Source organism: Erpetoichthys calabaricus, chromosome 1, assembly GCF_900747795.2.
Source record: "Erpetoichthys calabaricus chromosome 1, fErpCal1.3, whole genome shotgun sequence".
Classification (NCBI taxonomy): Eukaryota; Metazoa; Chordata; class Cladistia; order Polypteriformes; family Polypteridae; genus Erpetoichthys; species Erpetoichthys calabaricus.
The window spans coordinates 313,494,800-313,510,621 of record NC_041394.2 but is presented as its reverse complement, the minus strand read 5'-3'; the positions used below and the strand labels follow the sequence as shown (position 1 = coordinate 313,510,621).

The 15,822-nt window shown below is 36.8% G+C and overlaps 1 protein-coding gene across 2 annotated transcripts in view; it reads right to left on the bottom strand.

Annotated features, from left to right (window-relative positions):
- hcfc2 (host cell factor C2) overlaps positions 1-15,822 on the bottom strand; it is a 59,379-nt gene that overhangs the window by 27,830 nt on the left and 15,727 nt on the right. For both annotated transcript variants that reach the window (XM_028817563.2, XM_028817572.2), the window contains 5 exons: positions 13,215-13,321; positions 8,889-9,077; positions 5,625-5,855; positions 5,418-5,515; positions 1,976-2,087 (listed from right to left, as the gene is read on the bottom strand). In XM_028817563.2, coding sequence (XP_028673396.1) covers positions 1,976-2,087; positions 5,418-5,515; positions 5,625-5,855; positions 8,889-9,077; positions 13,215-13,321 — 737 coding nt within the window. The remainder of the gene's footprint in view (positions 1-1,975; positions 2,088-5,417; positions 5,516-5,624; positions 5,856-8,888; positions 9,078-13,214; positions 13,322-15,822) is intronic.

The following is a 15,822-nucleotide window of genomic DNA, read 5'->3' as shown; positions in this document are numbered from 1 at the left end:
ATAACTGAAGTACTGTATAGGATGCTATTAATGTAAAAATGCAAAAAGATTACAATTTCTACCTGAATCGTTTGTTAAGGTTATGCCAAATTATGTGACTTTTCCATTTATTTTTCAATCACAGCCTTCATTAGTGAAGCGAAGGAGGTCAGTGGCACACTCCCATGAAGTCAGCTACATAATGTGACATACTGTATTACTCTTTCCAACTAGTTCTCTACTTGCACCAACAAACTCTACAGGGCAAGATCAAACCTGCGAACGTTACAATCGAGTTCCAGCCTCACTGGCTCACATGTTCTGGGCCTGCACCAAATTAACATCATTCTGGACAAAAATTTTTAGGTGCCTTTCAGTCAGGCTTGGTGTCACAATCCCTCCTAATCCACTAACAACTGTGTTTGGTGTTCTTCCAGATGGGCTTAAAGTGGAGAAGGACAAACAAACTGATTGCCTTCACTACACTATTGGCACGCAGACTTATTTTGTTAAACTGGAAGAATCCTAACTTTGCTCTTTTAAGTCAGTGGGTAACTTATGTTTTATATTATTTGAAATTGGAAAAAATCAAATTCTCACTTAGAGGTTCTGTGCAGAACTTTTTCAAAACCTTTCAGGATCTAATCAATAACATTTTAGAATAAGCTCTTAAAGCACTGAGGAAGTAGATTCTCTCCATTTCTTTTTCTTCTCCATTTATCTGTATCCGCCTATTAAACTCTTCAATTTATTTATTTTTACTATTTTTAAGTTTCAGTCCGTTGACCATGCTCTCTTTCTCAAGGGTGGGGGTTGATTTGTTTTCAATCCTTTTTTTTTGTAAAAATTGATCTATTTGTATGGAATGATTACAATAAAATCAATAAAATAAAAAAAAAAAATCTAACAGACTTGATTTTGTCTATAGGGGTGGGCTTTGTATGCTTGACAACTGACAACAAATGAATGCTCATCCAAAAATATAATGTAATAATATAATATGTTTCATGTTTTACAAGCAAAGACAGATTGGAAAAAATAAAAAAAAAGGCAGAGACTGCAGCTAAACTCATTGCTCACTGTACCAGTTAACCCTTCATAGGCTATCAAGGAGCATGTTATTGGCTGTAGCAAAAGTTACAACATGGTCAGAGATTTTCAGTCATTTAAATTGACATGGTCCAGTGACAAGATAAGCAATTACAGTCTGCAAATCTGTCATACCCTAAGACTAGAAGTCACAAGCTTCAGCTTCTCCAATCTGATTAACACAGGTGTGAGGCAAATCTTTTACTTGTACCCATAGGACACCTGCAATTATTTTTTCCTTGTAGCCATGGGACTGAACCTGCTGAAAACTCTATTTTGGGCTAGTTTAAGTAACAAAATGAAATACAACTTTTTTTTTTTTTTTTTTTTGCAAAATATGCCATTTTATCTATTAATTTTTTATTTTTATTGTAAAATTTTTATTTTACTGTATAATTTTTATTTGTATACTGTATTGAGGATTTGTTCTGTTCTGCATGTTGTATTGTCCCCCTTCTTTTTGACACCCACTGCACGCCCAACCTACCTGGAAAGGGGTCTCTTTTTGAACTGCCTTTCCCAAGGTTTCTTTCATTTTTTTCCCTTCAAGGGTTTTTTTTGGGAGTATTTCCTTGTCTTCTTAGAGAGTCAAGGCTGGGGGGCTGTCAAGAGGCAGGGCCTGTTAAAGCCCATTGCGGCACTTCTTGTGTGATTTTGGGCTATACAAAAAAATTGTATTGTATTGTATTATATTTTTACTGATTGTTCAGCTAGAAACCCAGAACACTGACTTTTATCTATTAAATAGTTCAGTCTGCTGATAAATGGAAACAGGAAATACAGAGGAAAAACAACACTTAACTGTAAGGTCTCATAATCATGACACAAAACTAACCCTAACCATAATAGCTGGCAATGCACCTACACCATGCAGGATTGATTAAACATTTTTTAACTTAATAATTACCTGAAGTACAAAGCTGTTCTGTTGTATGACACAGGTTCATGTGGTCAACAGCATTTCCTGAAGTATTAGTTCCAAACTCAAGTTCACTATCTGAAGAGCCTGATAGAGGTACCTAGACATATATACAGACCCATGTTATGCTTATCAGCAAAAGAAAATCAAAACTCAGATTTACTCTAATGAAAAATACAACGCACAAGAAAAGAAATGCTATTTGTTTAATTAAGAGTGAAAAACATTAGTGTGCAAAATGTCCTTCTAAATTTTTTACTCACATGTACAAGATCTCTTCAAATGACAGAAAACGTCTGAAGATAAAATGTTTTTATAAAAACAAAATTAATATGGGATTACATACCTACAGTTGAAAATGTGAAGCAGAAATCAAAAAGCATTCAGTATTCTGTGGCATGCTTTACCTTACTTTATGGATTCAACATTTAAAATTACATTATGAAAACTGCTTAACAATTGGAAACTATAACTTGATGCGAGTATAATGCATGCTATAAGGTTACCTCTTTCTTACCAAAATAATAGTTATGCCACCTATGTATGTTTTTCAGGCTTGCTTGTGCAACAGCATTATTTCTTCCTTTACTAATAAAGGTTAGCCACTTTACAAAAAACTGTGTGACTGAATAACCCAGTAGTTTAAGAAACAATGTTTCTCTGTACATCAAGAAATACAGAACTGTACTATGCATAGTGGAAGCCTTAGTTCAACAATATCCAGAAACACTACCAACTTTTCTTGGTTCTAGGTGATCTGAAATAGAGTGCGGAGAAAATGTGCTATGGCCTAATAAGTGAACCTTTCAAATTGTTTATGGATAAAACAAACAATGTGTTCTTCAGGCAAAAGAAGAAAAGGAATATAGTGACTGTTACCAAATCTACCATGGTATGAGGTTTTGTTAGTGCCCACAGCATAGGTTTCAAGGACATCTCTGAAGACACTATTAACACTCAAGAATATAGATGCACTTGGAAGCAAAATATTCTGCCTTCTACAATGCATCATTTTCAGGTATGACGCCACTTATTTCAAAAAGATTATGCCAAGCTACATGACAATAATGGTGCTTCACAATCAGAAAGTGCAGGTGTTAGACTGGCCTGCATGTAGCCCAGACCTGTCTCCCTTTGAAAATGCACATTACTAAAAGCAAATTATGACAAAAAAGACCCTGGACAGGTGGACAGCTGAAGACTTAACAATTCTGTCTGCTTACTAGTAAAACTGGTGTCCTCAGTTCACAACCAATTACTAATTACTAATAAAGGGAAATATAATAGAACACAGTGGAATACATCTCCCTTCATAATTTTGTTTTGGAAACATGTTGTAAGCATCACTGAATAAAGCTGACATGGGATAATATTTAATCTCTTTACTTTTTATTATATTCAATTTAATACACATCAAAGGAAATTAAAAAATCACCACTTCATGCTTTTATTTGAATTTTACATACTGTGAACACTTTTGGAATTTGTTGGAAATAGTTTTTTCACAAAAGAAAACTGAAATACAACTTACAGGACAGTATTAAAGGCATCTTTCCCTAATACTTCATTGTTTAACCCTTTGGCAATGATGACAGCCTTCTAACATTTCTTGTAGACATCTGTAATCTTATTTCACCTTTCTCCTAGTCTCTCCCAGTCTTCAAGAGTTAAAACAACTTTTAACTGAGTATTTGCAGTATTCCCTTCAGCAGAGTTCAGTTGTTTCTAAATGTTTTCTTAATTCATACAAGGCCTTCAGTACTAAAGGCAGCAAAGCCACCCTAAACACTCTAGGATATACACCATATTTAACTGTTGGTAAGGTGGAGTTTTCCTTACAAGCTTAACAAATTGCCTGTCTGCAATTCAAAAGAGCTTTATTTTATTTAATCAGTCAGCAGAACATTTTCCCAGAATTTTAGTTTCTCTAGGTAAGAATAGGCAAGGATCAGTTGTGTCTTTTATGAATCTTAACTACGAAAAGAAAATCCGAACACATCTCTCCAGTTTTGATGTCATTACATTGGTCACCTGTGCCATTATACGGCTTATGGTTTACAAAGACTTAAATAATCTCACTTCATCCTATATTTTGGAATGCCTCTCACCTTACACTCCAAATCATAACCTTGTATCTTCAAATGAGTGTCTGCTTTTAATTCCAAGAGCTAATCTTAAAAGAAGTGGTGAGGCAGCCTTCTGCTGTTATGCACCTAAAATCTGGAAAATGCTTACTGATAGAAATTTGCCAGGCTAATACGGTGGAGCACTTTAAAAACCCCATTATTTTAACATGGCTTTCTCATGGCTACATTTTAGTGTAACCCTGATATACTCTTTATACATTGAAATATTGTTTTTAATCATGGCTTCGCAACCCTTACTAACCCCTACTCTCTTTGTTGTTCTTTTTCCGGTTTTCTGTGGTGGCAATCTGCGCCACCACCACCACCTGATCAAGGCACGATGCAGTCCCTAGATTGATTGATTGAAGGCCAGATATCCACATGACCATCATCATCTAATTCTTCCACATGAAACCTGAAAACCATGAGGACTGATTTAAATCATTTATATTAGGTAGAATGGCCAGTGGGGGCTGGGCGGTCTTGTGGCTTCACAACCCCCGATTTTGTTTTTTTTTTTTTGTTTCTTTTCTCCAGCCCTGCAACAACAATTACTTCTATTCAAACAGATTTAAATACTTAAAAAAGTGCTATTAAGTATGTTATGGCAACTTTTCCGTTTTTAATAATAATAATAATTCATTACATTTATATACTATTTACATTCCCATTTTTTAATTGAAATCCTGTGCTGCTCTGTTTCAAACAATATATACAGACCACTGTCCAGTTTTTTCAAAAGATATTGTATGTGATATGTATAATTTACTGTTTTCTTAAAAAAATCTTTTAAGTACTATTTGTACAGTTCAAACAAAATACCTACAGCGAACTCATGTTTCTTCAAGAACATCTACAAGAAAAATCACATGATCAGCATGAAGTGGGAAGGTGTGATGTCAAAAGTGGTAACTCTGAAACTTTCCATCACACATGAATGCAGGACTCTTGTCTGATGGTAACAAGAACAGTACATGCCCATCATTTACCTGGTATTTCAAAGCTAAACATAAAGGTAATTAAGAGAAGCCATGCCAACCAATATTTCACTTTCAGAGTTTTCTTTCCCCACAACTGCTTTGCAAGGGATAACCAGTCTTCTTTTATAAAACTCCTACTGAGTTTCACTCTAAAAATGTGGAGCATGCAATGAGCAGACTGTGACCCAGTGGATAGTACTCATAACTCACAGATCCAAATTCACAGGCTTAAAGTCCAGCATGGGTACGCTCTCCATATATGCATTTTTTTTCCTGGATACTCCAATTACCTCCCACATTCTGAACATATACAAAATGTCTCACCTTCAAATTATCCACAGGATGCTGGGACATTAAAGGACTGAAGCTATATGTGATGGCTGCAATGCCCACATTTTCATTCTGGTTCGTGCTTGAGTGATCTATGGAAAATATACACAGTAAAGAAATAAATGTACTTTTATTGCTTATGTTCTCCACATCATTATTAAAATTTAATAAGGAATAAATACAAGGCTCAAAAATCCTTACTTGTTATGGATGAGAGCCTTGGCAGTGTAACTCCTTCTTCAGGGCAACCCTCTTTTCTTGGCATTTCAGTGGAATGATTTAATAAAGTAAATGGTGCTGAGGTAGGTAATGGGAAGACCGGCTGAATCTGAAGTAAGTAAGAGTCTGCAGCAGTCAATGGGTGCCAGGCCACATGAAGTGAATTAAGAGTTGCTTTCACTAAATGTACAGGTAAAGGAGTTGTAGGTTTTCCTAAAACACAACCCATACATTTATAAGTCATAGTGTATTATTTTTTCATTAACTGATTCTCATTTCATAAAGTCTTAAATAAAAATGTAGTCATTCATAAGAGGCTAACTGCAGCAAGTTAAATAATGGAGACATTTTATTCAAGAGTATATGTAAAATACAGGAACAAATCATTAACTGACAAAAGTGAGAATTTTATTTAATCATGAAAATTTTATAGTATCAATTTAGAAATTAATGGTAGAGGCCATTTTATCATGAGTCACTGTAACAATTCAGAAACTGCTATTTAATAATGCAAGCTCTATATAAATTATGACATCATTACAACAAATACCAAAACCATATTCAACTCTACGAACAATTTTTATTTGTGGTTTGAATCATAGTATACATTTTAAACAATATCTTTATACTGTAGATGCTCCAGAGGACGAGTGGGCATCCCGCCCATGACAATGGCAAATTCCTTACCTGGACGGGATGCCAAAATGGAAGAATGGAATAAGTGGGGGCAATACCTGGCTGGTACGCCTTATGATTCCCATCCTGATTGGGATGCCCAAAGATGTCAGGAACCAGCAGGGGAGCAACTCATCCCCCACCTTTCCAAGTGGCAGTGTCGGACATGTAGGGTCCCTGCCTGGATACCCACTGGGCTACATCAGAGTTGGAGTCCGGAAGTGCAGTGCTGTAGGGCTCCATAGGGGATGGTAGAGGGCACTGCCAGGGGAGGATCTCCCTGGCTTTCTTGCAGCCACGTAAAATCACCGGAAGTACTAGAAAGTTTGCTTTAAAAGGAGCCCACTTCTATAGCTCTTGAAGTCAGAGTCAGGCAAAAGTGGGCAACACACAACAGGAGGATGGAAGGAGGAAGATTAATTTGTATACTGTGTTTGTAATTGTATTTATATATTGTTATTGGAAGGGGAGTTGAAGAGGTGCTTGAGGAACAAATAAAAATCTTATTTTATCTTGTCAACGTGTGGTGCTTTACTATGTTTGTGGTATGGGGCTCTCGTTACAATATCTGAAAAGGCTCTATGGTGTACATGTTGAAATGTAACAAAATTTCAAAGGGTAACCTAAAAAATTGGGACTTGGTACCTTAACAGTACAAAAAAAATTTTTTTTTCCAGTGTATATTAAGTCGCCCACAAACACTAAGCAACCTTGACACAAGTGGTTGTGAACGATGCAGATGGGCAAATATCACTAGAGGTTTATGCCCTTTCCTACTTGCAAGTCTTCATGATTTGAGGCTAAACCACAGCATTTGTAGTAACCAACAAGAACACATGAGAAATGTATACACACACAGGTACTACCTGAGTGAAAAACCAAACCCAGGACTCTCATATTTTGAGCAAGCAGTGTAAACTGATGCACAATATACATAATGTTCCAGCCTTAAACTCAAAGTTGATGGAAAAGGCTTTGGCTCTCCATAATTCTGCAATGGAAAATGTGGATTATAATACATTAATTTACTGTATAAGGTTGTATAGGTTTCTTTTTTTCATTCTTCCTTTCTATCAAGGGCCTCCTGGTTCATGTGGGCAGAAGTATGACATGCACACACATTCACATTTGCAGTGGGGTTGCAATTAGACATCCAAGTACATGGACAAGAACACTAGAAGGGGGATATAATAAGTCCATAAATGTGTCAGTTTGTAGACAAATACTTTTCTGGATGACATCCATTATTCTATGGGTGCCTGACCTTCTGACTAAGGTCAAAAAGAACATACTGTAAGACATTTTGTCATCTTGGAGTTAGCAATGCCAGGCTAGGGGGATTGGAACAATATTGCTCCTTTACGGGCACAGATATTAGGAGAGTTTTCTCTGAGGTACATTTTTTGAAGGTTATCAATGGATAAAGGCATTACTCACTAGTATGAACAAGTCTACAATAAAAGACAATTGACCATGTAGTAATAGGAGTAAAACTAATTATATAATGTTATCCAAGAAGCCCAGTTCAGGGTCTTGTGAAGCACTCAGATACTGCCACAGGGACAGCACTCTCAACAGCATCTGCAGCAAAAACATGCCCAACCACAGTCTCACATCTAGTTTGACTTGGCTATAAATCTTATGACTGTTGAAAACAAAAGTGAAGATTGGGAAGTCATGCTTATTCTACCAAGAAATAACCATAGTTTCAGTATCAATGTTGTGAATAACTTCAAATTTATCAAGTGGGTAGTTTCAAAATTGATCCTAATGGACTGCAATACTGTAACTCTGCCTGGTTAAGTTTCAAATGTTCCATACCAGTGCTCGTTAAGATCAATGAAGACGACATACATTCTTCCTTTGTTTTTTTATGCTTTTGTTACTTGAGTGTGTCCTTTGGGAACAGGTAAGGCTTTGAATTTTAAGTCAAGAGAATTTCAAAAACGGAGTTTACTTCACATGCATTTTTTGCAAAAAAAATTATTAACTGCTGATGACGTAGATCGTTTTGTCTGTGCTGAAATTCCAAACAGAGAAACCTATCCTGAATTATGCTACAAAGTCATTATACACATGTCTCACTGACCTCACTAAAAAGATTCAGTACATTGGGACTTGAAAGATTCCAAATATTGTTTTTACAGAAGTTCAGAAATAAAACTGAAACTAATGAAATAGCAACAGTTCAAAGAAAAAGAAATATTAAAAGTGTGTATCTGGAAAAACAAACGGGGGTTGGCGAGCAAAGCAAGCAGGGGACGAAGCCCCTAGTACAAACTGAAAAAAACTTTAATCTTAGTCCTTCTAAATGCTATTATTGGTATTATAATTGAGACACAGAAAGGCACTAAGTACTGAGGAGCTGTCTATTTGTTTTTTGTTTACTCTATCTTAATCTTCCTCTTTCTAAAACATTATTTTCTTTTTACACAATCCTTATCAATAAAGCACAAAAAAAGCTCATTCTAAAACAATACTCATGCCAATCACACATATCCCCATAATAAATTGCCTTTACAAATAAGAATATGCCATTTTAAAAGCTGCATTAAACTCTTCATAACCTACCAGTCTCCAAGTACCACAGGTCCTTACAGCACACTTGATAATTCCAAGCTTTCCGATACCCGTCCCTTCCACTCCAAATATAAAGTCGTGAGCCAATGGTTGCAGCACAGTGACCAGCTCTAGGCCTTGGACCACTCTTCTTTCCATCTTCTTGCATTTCTGGCTCTAGGCAACTCCACACCATGCTATCTGATATAAAATATATACCTCACTTTTCTTTTTCTAAAAGTAACTCTTAATACATGTTTGCATTATAGATTTTCTATTGCGAAATTAGGAAAACTTACTGCATTTACAGTTTTTATTTTTTACCATAAAGAGTACATCAAAAACGATGAAATAATACTTTTGGACATATAATAATAACAAACCATAAAACCATGTCTTTTAATTTGGTTTGGTGTATTTATATTCAACAGAGCTACTGGAGAGTGGCAAGTGAACTACATGTACTAGTTAAACCACTATGACTAGAAAAAGGTTCCTAATCTTATATAGACACAGATAAAGAAGGCAGCTAATGAGTGAAAATACATCCTGTAGACTGTGGAAAGTTAGTCAGAAAGTTTGAAATTTAAAGAACACAACATCACATGGTCTAAGCTACACATGTCTTAAGTGAGACTAAAGGATATACTGTCATATGAAAAAGTTTGGGAAACCCTCTTAATTCTTTGGATTTTTGTTTATCATTGGCTGAGCTTTCAAAGTAGCAACTTCCTTTTAATATATGGCATACCTAATGGAAACAGTAGTATTTCAGCAGTGACATTAAGTTTATTGGATTAACAGAAAATATGCAATATACATCATAACAAAATTAGACCGGTGCATAAATTTGGGCACCCCAACAGAGATATTACATCAATACTTAGTTGAGCCTCCTTTTGCAAATATAACAGCCTCTAGATGCCTCCTATAGCCTTTGATGAGTGTCTGGATTCTGGACGGAGGTATTTTTGACCATTCTTCCATACAAAATCTCTCCAGTTCAGTTCAATTTGATGGCTGCCGAGCATGAACAGCCTGCTTCAAATCATCCCATAGATTTTCGATGATACTCAACTCAGGGGACTGTGACGGCCATTCCAGTACATTGTACTTCTCCCTCTGCATGAATGCCTTTGTTGATTTCGAACTGTGTTTTGGGTCATTGTCTTGTTGGAATATCCAACCCCTGCATAACTTCAACTCTGTGACTGATGCTTGAACATTATCCTGAAGAATTTGTTGATATTGGGTTGAATTCATCCAACCCTTGACTTTAACAAGGGTCCCAGTCCCTGAACTAGCCACACAGCATGATGGAGCCTCCACCAAATTTGACAGTAGGTAGCAGGTGTTTTTCTTGGAATGCGGTGTTCTTCTTCCGCCATGCAAAGTGCTTTTTGTTATGACCAAATAACTCAATTTTTGTCTCATCAGTCCAAAGCACTGTGTTCCAAAATGAATCTGGCTTGTCTAAATGAGCATTTGCATACAACAAGCGACTCTGTTTGTGGCATGAGTGCAGAAAGGGCTTCTTTCTCATCACCCTGCCACACAGATGTTCTTTGTGCAAATTGCGCTGAATTGTAGAACGATGTACAGATACACCACCTGCAGCAAAATGTTCTTGCAGGTCTTTGGAGGTGATCTGTGGGTTGTCTGTAACCATTCTCACAATCCTGCGCATATGCCACTCCTGTATTTTTCTTGGCCTGCCAGACCTGGGTTTAACAGCAACTGTGCCTGTGGCCTTCCATTTCCTGATTACATTCCTTACAGTTGAAACTGACAGTTTAAACCTCTGAGACAGCTTTTTGTAGCCTTCCCCTAAACCATGATATTGAACAATCTTTGTTTTCAGATCTTTTGAGAGTTGCTTTGAGGATCCTGTGCTGTCACTCTTCAGAGGAGAGTCAGAAGGAAGCACAACTTGCAATTGACCACCTTAAATACATTTTCTCATGATTGGACACACCTGTCTGTGAAGTTCAAGGCTTAACGAGCTAATCCAACCAATTTGGTGTTGCAAGTAATAAGTATTGAGCAGTTACATGCATTCAAATCGACCCAAATTTTTGCACAGCCAGTTTTTCACATTTGATTTCATACAACTAAATACTGCTTCACTAAATATCTTTGTTTGGAAAACACCCCAGTACTCGGATTTTTCTAGGAAATGAAAGACATTCCACTGTTATTTTTTTGTTGAAAGTAGAGTAAATTATTATGCAGGCTGAGAGGGGTTCCCAAACTTTTTCATTTGACTGTATTTTGTTATATAATAGTAACACATATAAGTATACAGTGCCAGAAATTATTCAGACCTCTTCTCTTTTTGCACGTCTTGTTAATGCTAAAATTATTTAAATTCATTTTTTAATTTATAAAACAAACACTCAATACCCCAAAACAACATTGAAAATAGGCTTTTACAAAAATTTGTAAATTAAAAAAAAAAATAATGAATCTCATTCTCTTGATGATCGTCTCAATGTTTCTACACTTAATTTGAAGTCCACCTGTGATACAATTCAATTGACTGGAAATGATTACTAAAAGGCACACACCTGTCCATATAAGGTCCAACAGTTGACAATGTATATCAAAGCAAAAACCCAGCCATGAGTTTGAAGGGACTGCTATAGAATTTAGAGACACAACTGTATAAAGGCACGTATCTGGGGAAGGCAACAAAACTGTTTTGAAGCATTGGTTCCCAAGAGCACAGTGACCTCCATAATTCTTAAAAGGAATACGTTTGGAATGATGACAACTGTTCCTAGAGATAGCTGCTAACCATATTGAGTAATTGGGAGAAAAGGGTCATGGTACAAGAGGTGACTAAGAACCTAATGGACACTCTGGCAGAGCTCCAGAAAACCTGTGTGGGGAGCTGAGAAATTTCCACAAGAGCAGCCAACATTGCAACACTCCACTAATCTGGGTTTTTTGGTAGAGTGGCCAGATGCCACATGAAGATTGGTTGGAGTATGCTAAAAGACACGTCAGACTATGAAAACAAGACTCTCTGGTCTAATGAAACCGATATTGAACCGACTGGCCTCAACTTTAAGTTACAAATACCTGGAGGTAACTAGGCTGTGCTCATCAACTGCTCAATACAATTCCATCTGTGAAGCATGGTTGTGGCAGCATCATGCTGTGGAGTTGTTTTCTGTGGCACACACTGGAAAATTATTCAGGGTTGAAGGAAAGCTGAATGGAGTAAAGTACAAAAATGAAATCCTGCTCCAGAGTGCTCTGGACCTTACTGACCAAAGGCTCACCTTCCAACAGGACAATGACCCTAAACCCAAAGCAAAGACAACAAATGAATGGCTTATGGTCAACTCTGTGAATATTCTCAAGTGGCTCAGCTGTCCAGCGACAGTCTCCGTCGAACCTGACAGAGTTTAAATTGATCTGCAGAGAATAATGGCAGAAAATTCCTAAATCCAAGTTTGCAAAGCTTATTATATTACATCATATCCAAGAAGACTCCAGGCTGTCTTGCTGCCAAAGGTGTTTCAGTAAAGTACTAAGTAAATAGTCTGAATGTGTGTCTCAATATAATATATATATATATATTTTTTTTTTTTTTTTTTTTAATACATTTGCAAAATGTACTAAAATCCTGTTTTTGCTTGGTCATTTTGGAGTATTGAGTGTTGTCTGACGAGGTAAAATTGATTTTACATGATTTTAGAATAAGGCTGCAACATAAGAATATGTGTAAATAGTTCAGGGGTCCGAATACTTTCTGAAGGCACTGTACATATCAATAGAAATGTTTTACATTATATACAAAAATCTAGAAAACTATATACAATGAAAAAAAAAATTTGTGCAGAGAAACAGGAACTATGATTAACATATCAACTCATTTGTAAAGCACAGTCAAGGTAGAATCATAATTTGTATGACCATCTCTGAAAATGTCTCACTGCTCTTTACTGAGCATGCACGTGATGATGGCATCACTAAAATGAACTCTGAATTGTGGTGAAAAATCTTGTCTTTTTAAAAGAAAAGTTTTCTTCAACACCACTAGTGAGTAATTCACCATGTAGGCAAACAATAACCCAAAATACACTACAGATGGCATGTTGTGCAATGGCTAGCAACTGATACTTATGGAGTGCAGACAAGACATTTATGCATATAAGGGCTACGCTACAAAAGGTGGAGGAATCAGGGTGAAAAGAAGACACATTTTCTAACATGGTTTATTATACTGCATATGCAAGTCAATACTTAAATAAGAAAGCTACCATTTGGTACCAGAAAACAAAAACAAAAGTAAATTTACATGATAATCATAAAAATGCTTGAACTGACCTAGATTCAGGAGAAACAGGGAATTGGTGCATGACCACTCGCTTTCATACTGGTTTGTTTTAACTTCACTCCTTACAACTGGAATCCATCCTCCAAAAACATACATCCTAAGAACAACAAAGAGGCACATTTAAACTACTGAAGGTACTATTTTAAACTATAGTTAGTAAAATATTAGAAGAGAATTTTGTACTTTCTGAAATATGTGTTCAATAAAACACTCACCCTGTGCCTATACTGTAAACATTTTTTTTTAAATGCAGCTTGTACCCAAGATAACTCTTGAAAAGACTTATCCTTACAACAGTAACTTATTTTATTATAAAACCACCTTTAATATTTCCATTCACAACCATAGCTGTAATAGCCTTAATAAAGTGTCAGAATATTATGCATTAGATGTGTGTGACGTGACTCTCTGCAAGCCAACTAATTGTTAATACCTGGTTTTATGTGAAATTCGCTCATAGTTGTCTCCAAACACATCTGACGCAGCAAGTGTAGACTAGTAGGACAGACTAGTATGCATGCACACTAAGAGATTGAGTGTGCTAGTAGAGGCATAAACGGTCACCACTCCAAATGTTACGCTAGCATAGATATTTAAAAATAAGTGAATAGACAGCATCATGTGACAAAATACAGAGGCATCCATACTTGCAATCTACATTGTTTAATTGCTAGAAGTGGATCATCCTTTCTTGCATGGAGGTGGCTTGGCTTTGAAAAGATGGATGTGGCTCAAAAGATGGCAAAATGCAAACTATGCTGGAAATCTGGAAATCAGTTGTTGTTAGAGACAGCTTGACAACTAACTTATTTCACTGACATGAGTTAAGTGAGATTTTTTTTTCCCATGGACGTTTTTCACATCCTTTGACACTGCCCAGCATGGATCACTTATCAGAGGCATTGAGTTTGAATATTCAATATTTAATTTCTTATGAAAAGTCCACTGCTCTTCACCCTGCTGACCACGACTGCACAGGAATTGCCGAGGAATTAAACACCATTTCCACATTATATAAAATCCTATTAGAGTCCCTACCTTTCAAAGATCCAAGAGGACATTGGGAAGAAGATCTCTTAATCAATATATCAGAAAAGGAGTGGAAGGTAGCAAAGCAGAGAATTCACTCGAGCTTCATATGCGCAAAGCATAGAATTATTCAACTAAAAATTATGTATCGAGCTCATCTGTCTCGCTTAAAACTGTCCAAAATGTTTCCAGGGCAAGATCCAACCTGCGAACGCTGCAACCAAGCTCCTGCCTCACTGGGTCACATGTTCTGGGTCTGCACCAAATTAACATCATTTTGGACAAAAATTTTTAAGTGCCTTTCAGACAGCCTTGGGGTCACAATCCCTCCTAACCCACTAACAGCTGTGTTCGGTGTTCTTCCAGACGGACTTGAAGTGGAAAAGGACAAGCAAATGGTGATTGCATTCACTACACTTTTGGCACGCAGACTTATTCTGTTAAATTGGAAGAATCCTAACTCTCCTCTGATAAGTCAGTGGGAAACCGATGTTTTATATTATTTGAAATTGGAAAAAATCAAATTCTCAGTTAGAGGATCTGTACAAATTTTTTTCAAAACCTGGCAGGATCTGATCAATATTATTTTAGAATAAGAGAAATAACTATTACCGCATTTAATTCCCTTTTCCATCTCTTATTTACATATATATTTATTTCTCCCTTTCCTTTGCTTATTGTTGTCTTATTAAAAAGCCCTAAGCAATTCTCCTTTAGCTAAGCTCTCCTTCTCAGGGGTGGGGTTTGATTTGTCTTTAATTTGTTTGGTTATAAATTGATCTATTTGTATGGAATGATTACAATAAAAATGAATAATAATAAAAAAAAAAGAAAATCACGTCCTGCCCACATCCCACTCAGCATCAATGGTTTAGATGTGGAAACTGTTAGGATTACCAAGTTCCTCGGTGTGCACATAACTGAGGAACTTACATGGACACATAACACCTCATCACTAATCAAGAAAGCCCAGCAGAGACTACACTTCCTGAGACAACTGAAGCGAGCAAGTCTTCCCCCTTCCATCCTCACCATGTTCTACAGAGGCACCATTGAGAGTGTTCTGACCAGCTGCATCACTGTCTGGTATAGCAACTGCAACATATTCAACCGCAAGCGCCTACAAAGGATAGTGAAGACAGCAGAGAACATTATTGGGGTGCCTCTCCCTTCACTACAGGACATATTTTACGAACGCAGTGTTCGCAAGGACTGCAGCATTGTGCAGGACCCCTTACACCCCTCACATGGACTTTTCACACTTCTGCCATCCAACAGAAGATACTACAGCATCAAAGCCAGATCTGCCAGGCTGCAGGAGAGTTTTGACCCCCAAGCCGTTAGACTCCTTAACACCAGGGTGCCCCCTGGGACCTTCTACACTGCCTCAACCACCTCTAAAAACAGAACTTTTATACATTAGAGCCACTGTCCTGCAAAGACTATTGTGCTTGTAGAAAAGAACTGAAAATCTCATACTGACCTTTAAGTATTTTGACACTCTTGTTATCCTTCTGCTGTGAAACATTCTGACCTGTCATTGTTTACACATGTCTTAAACAACTATTA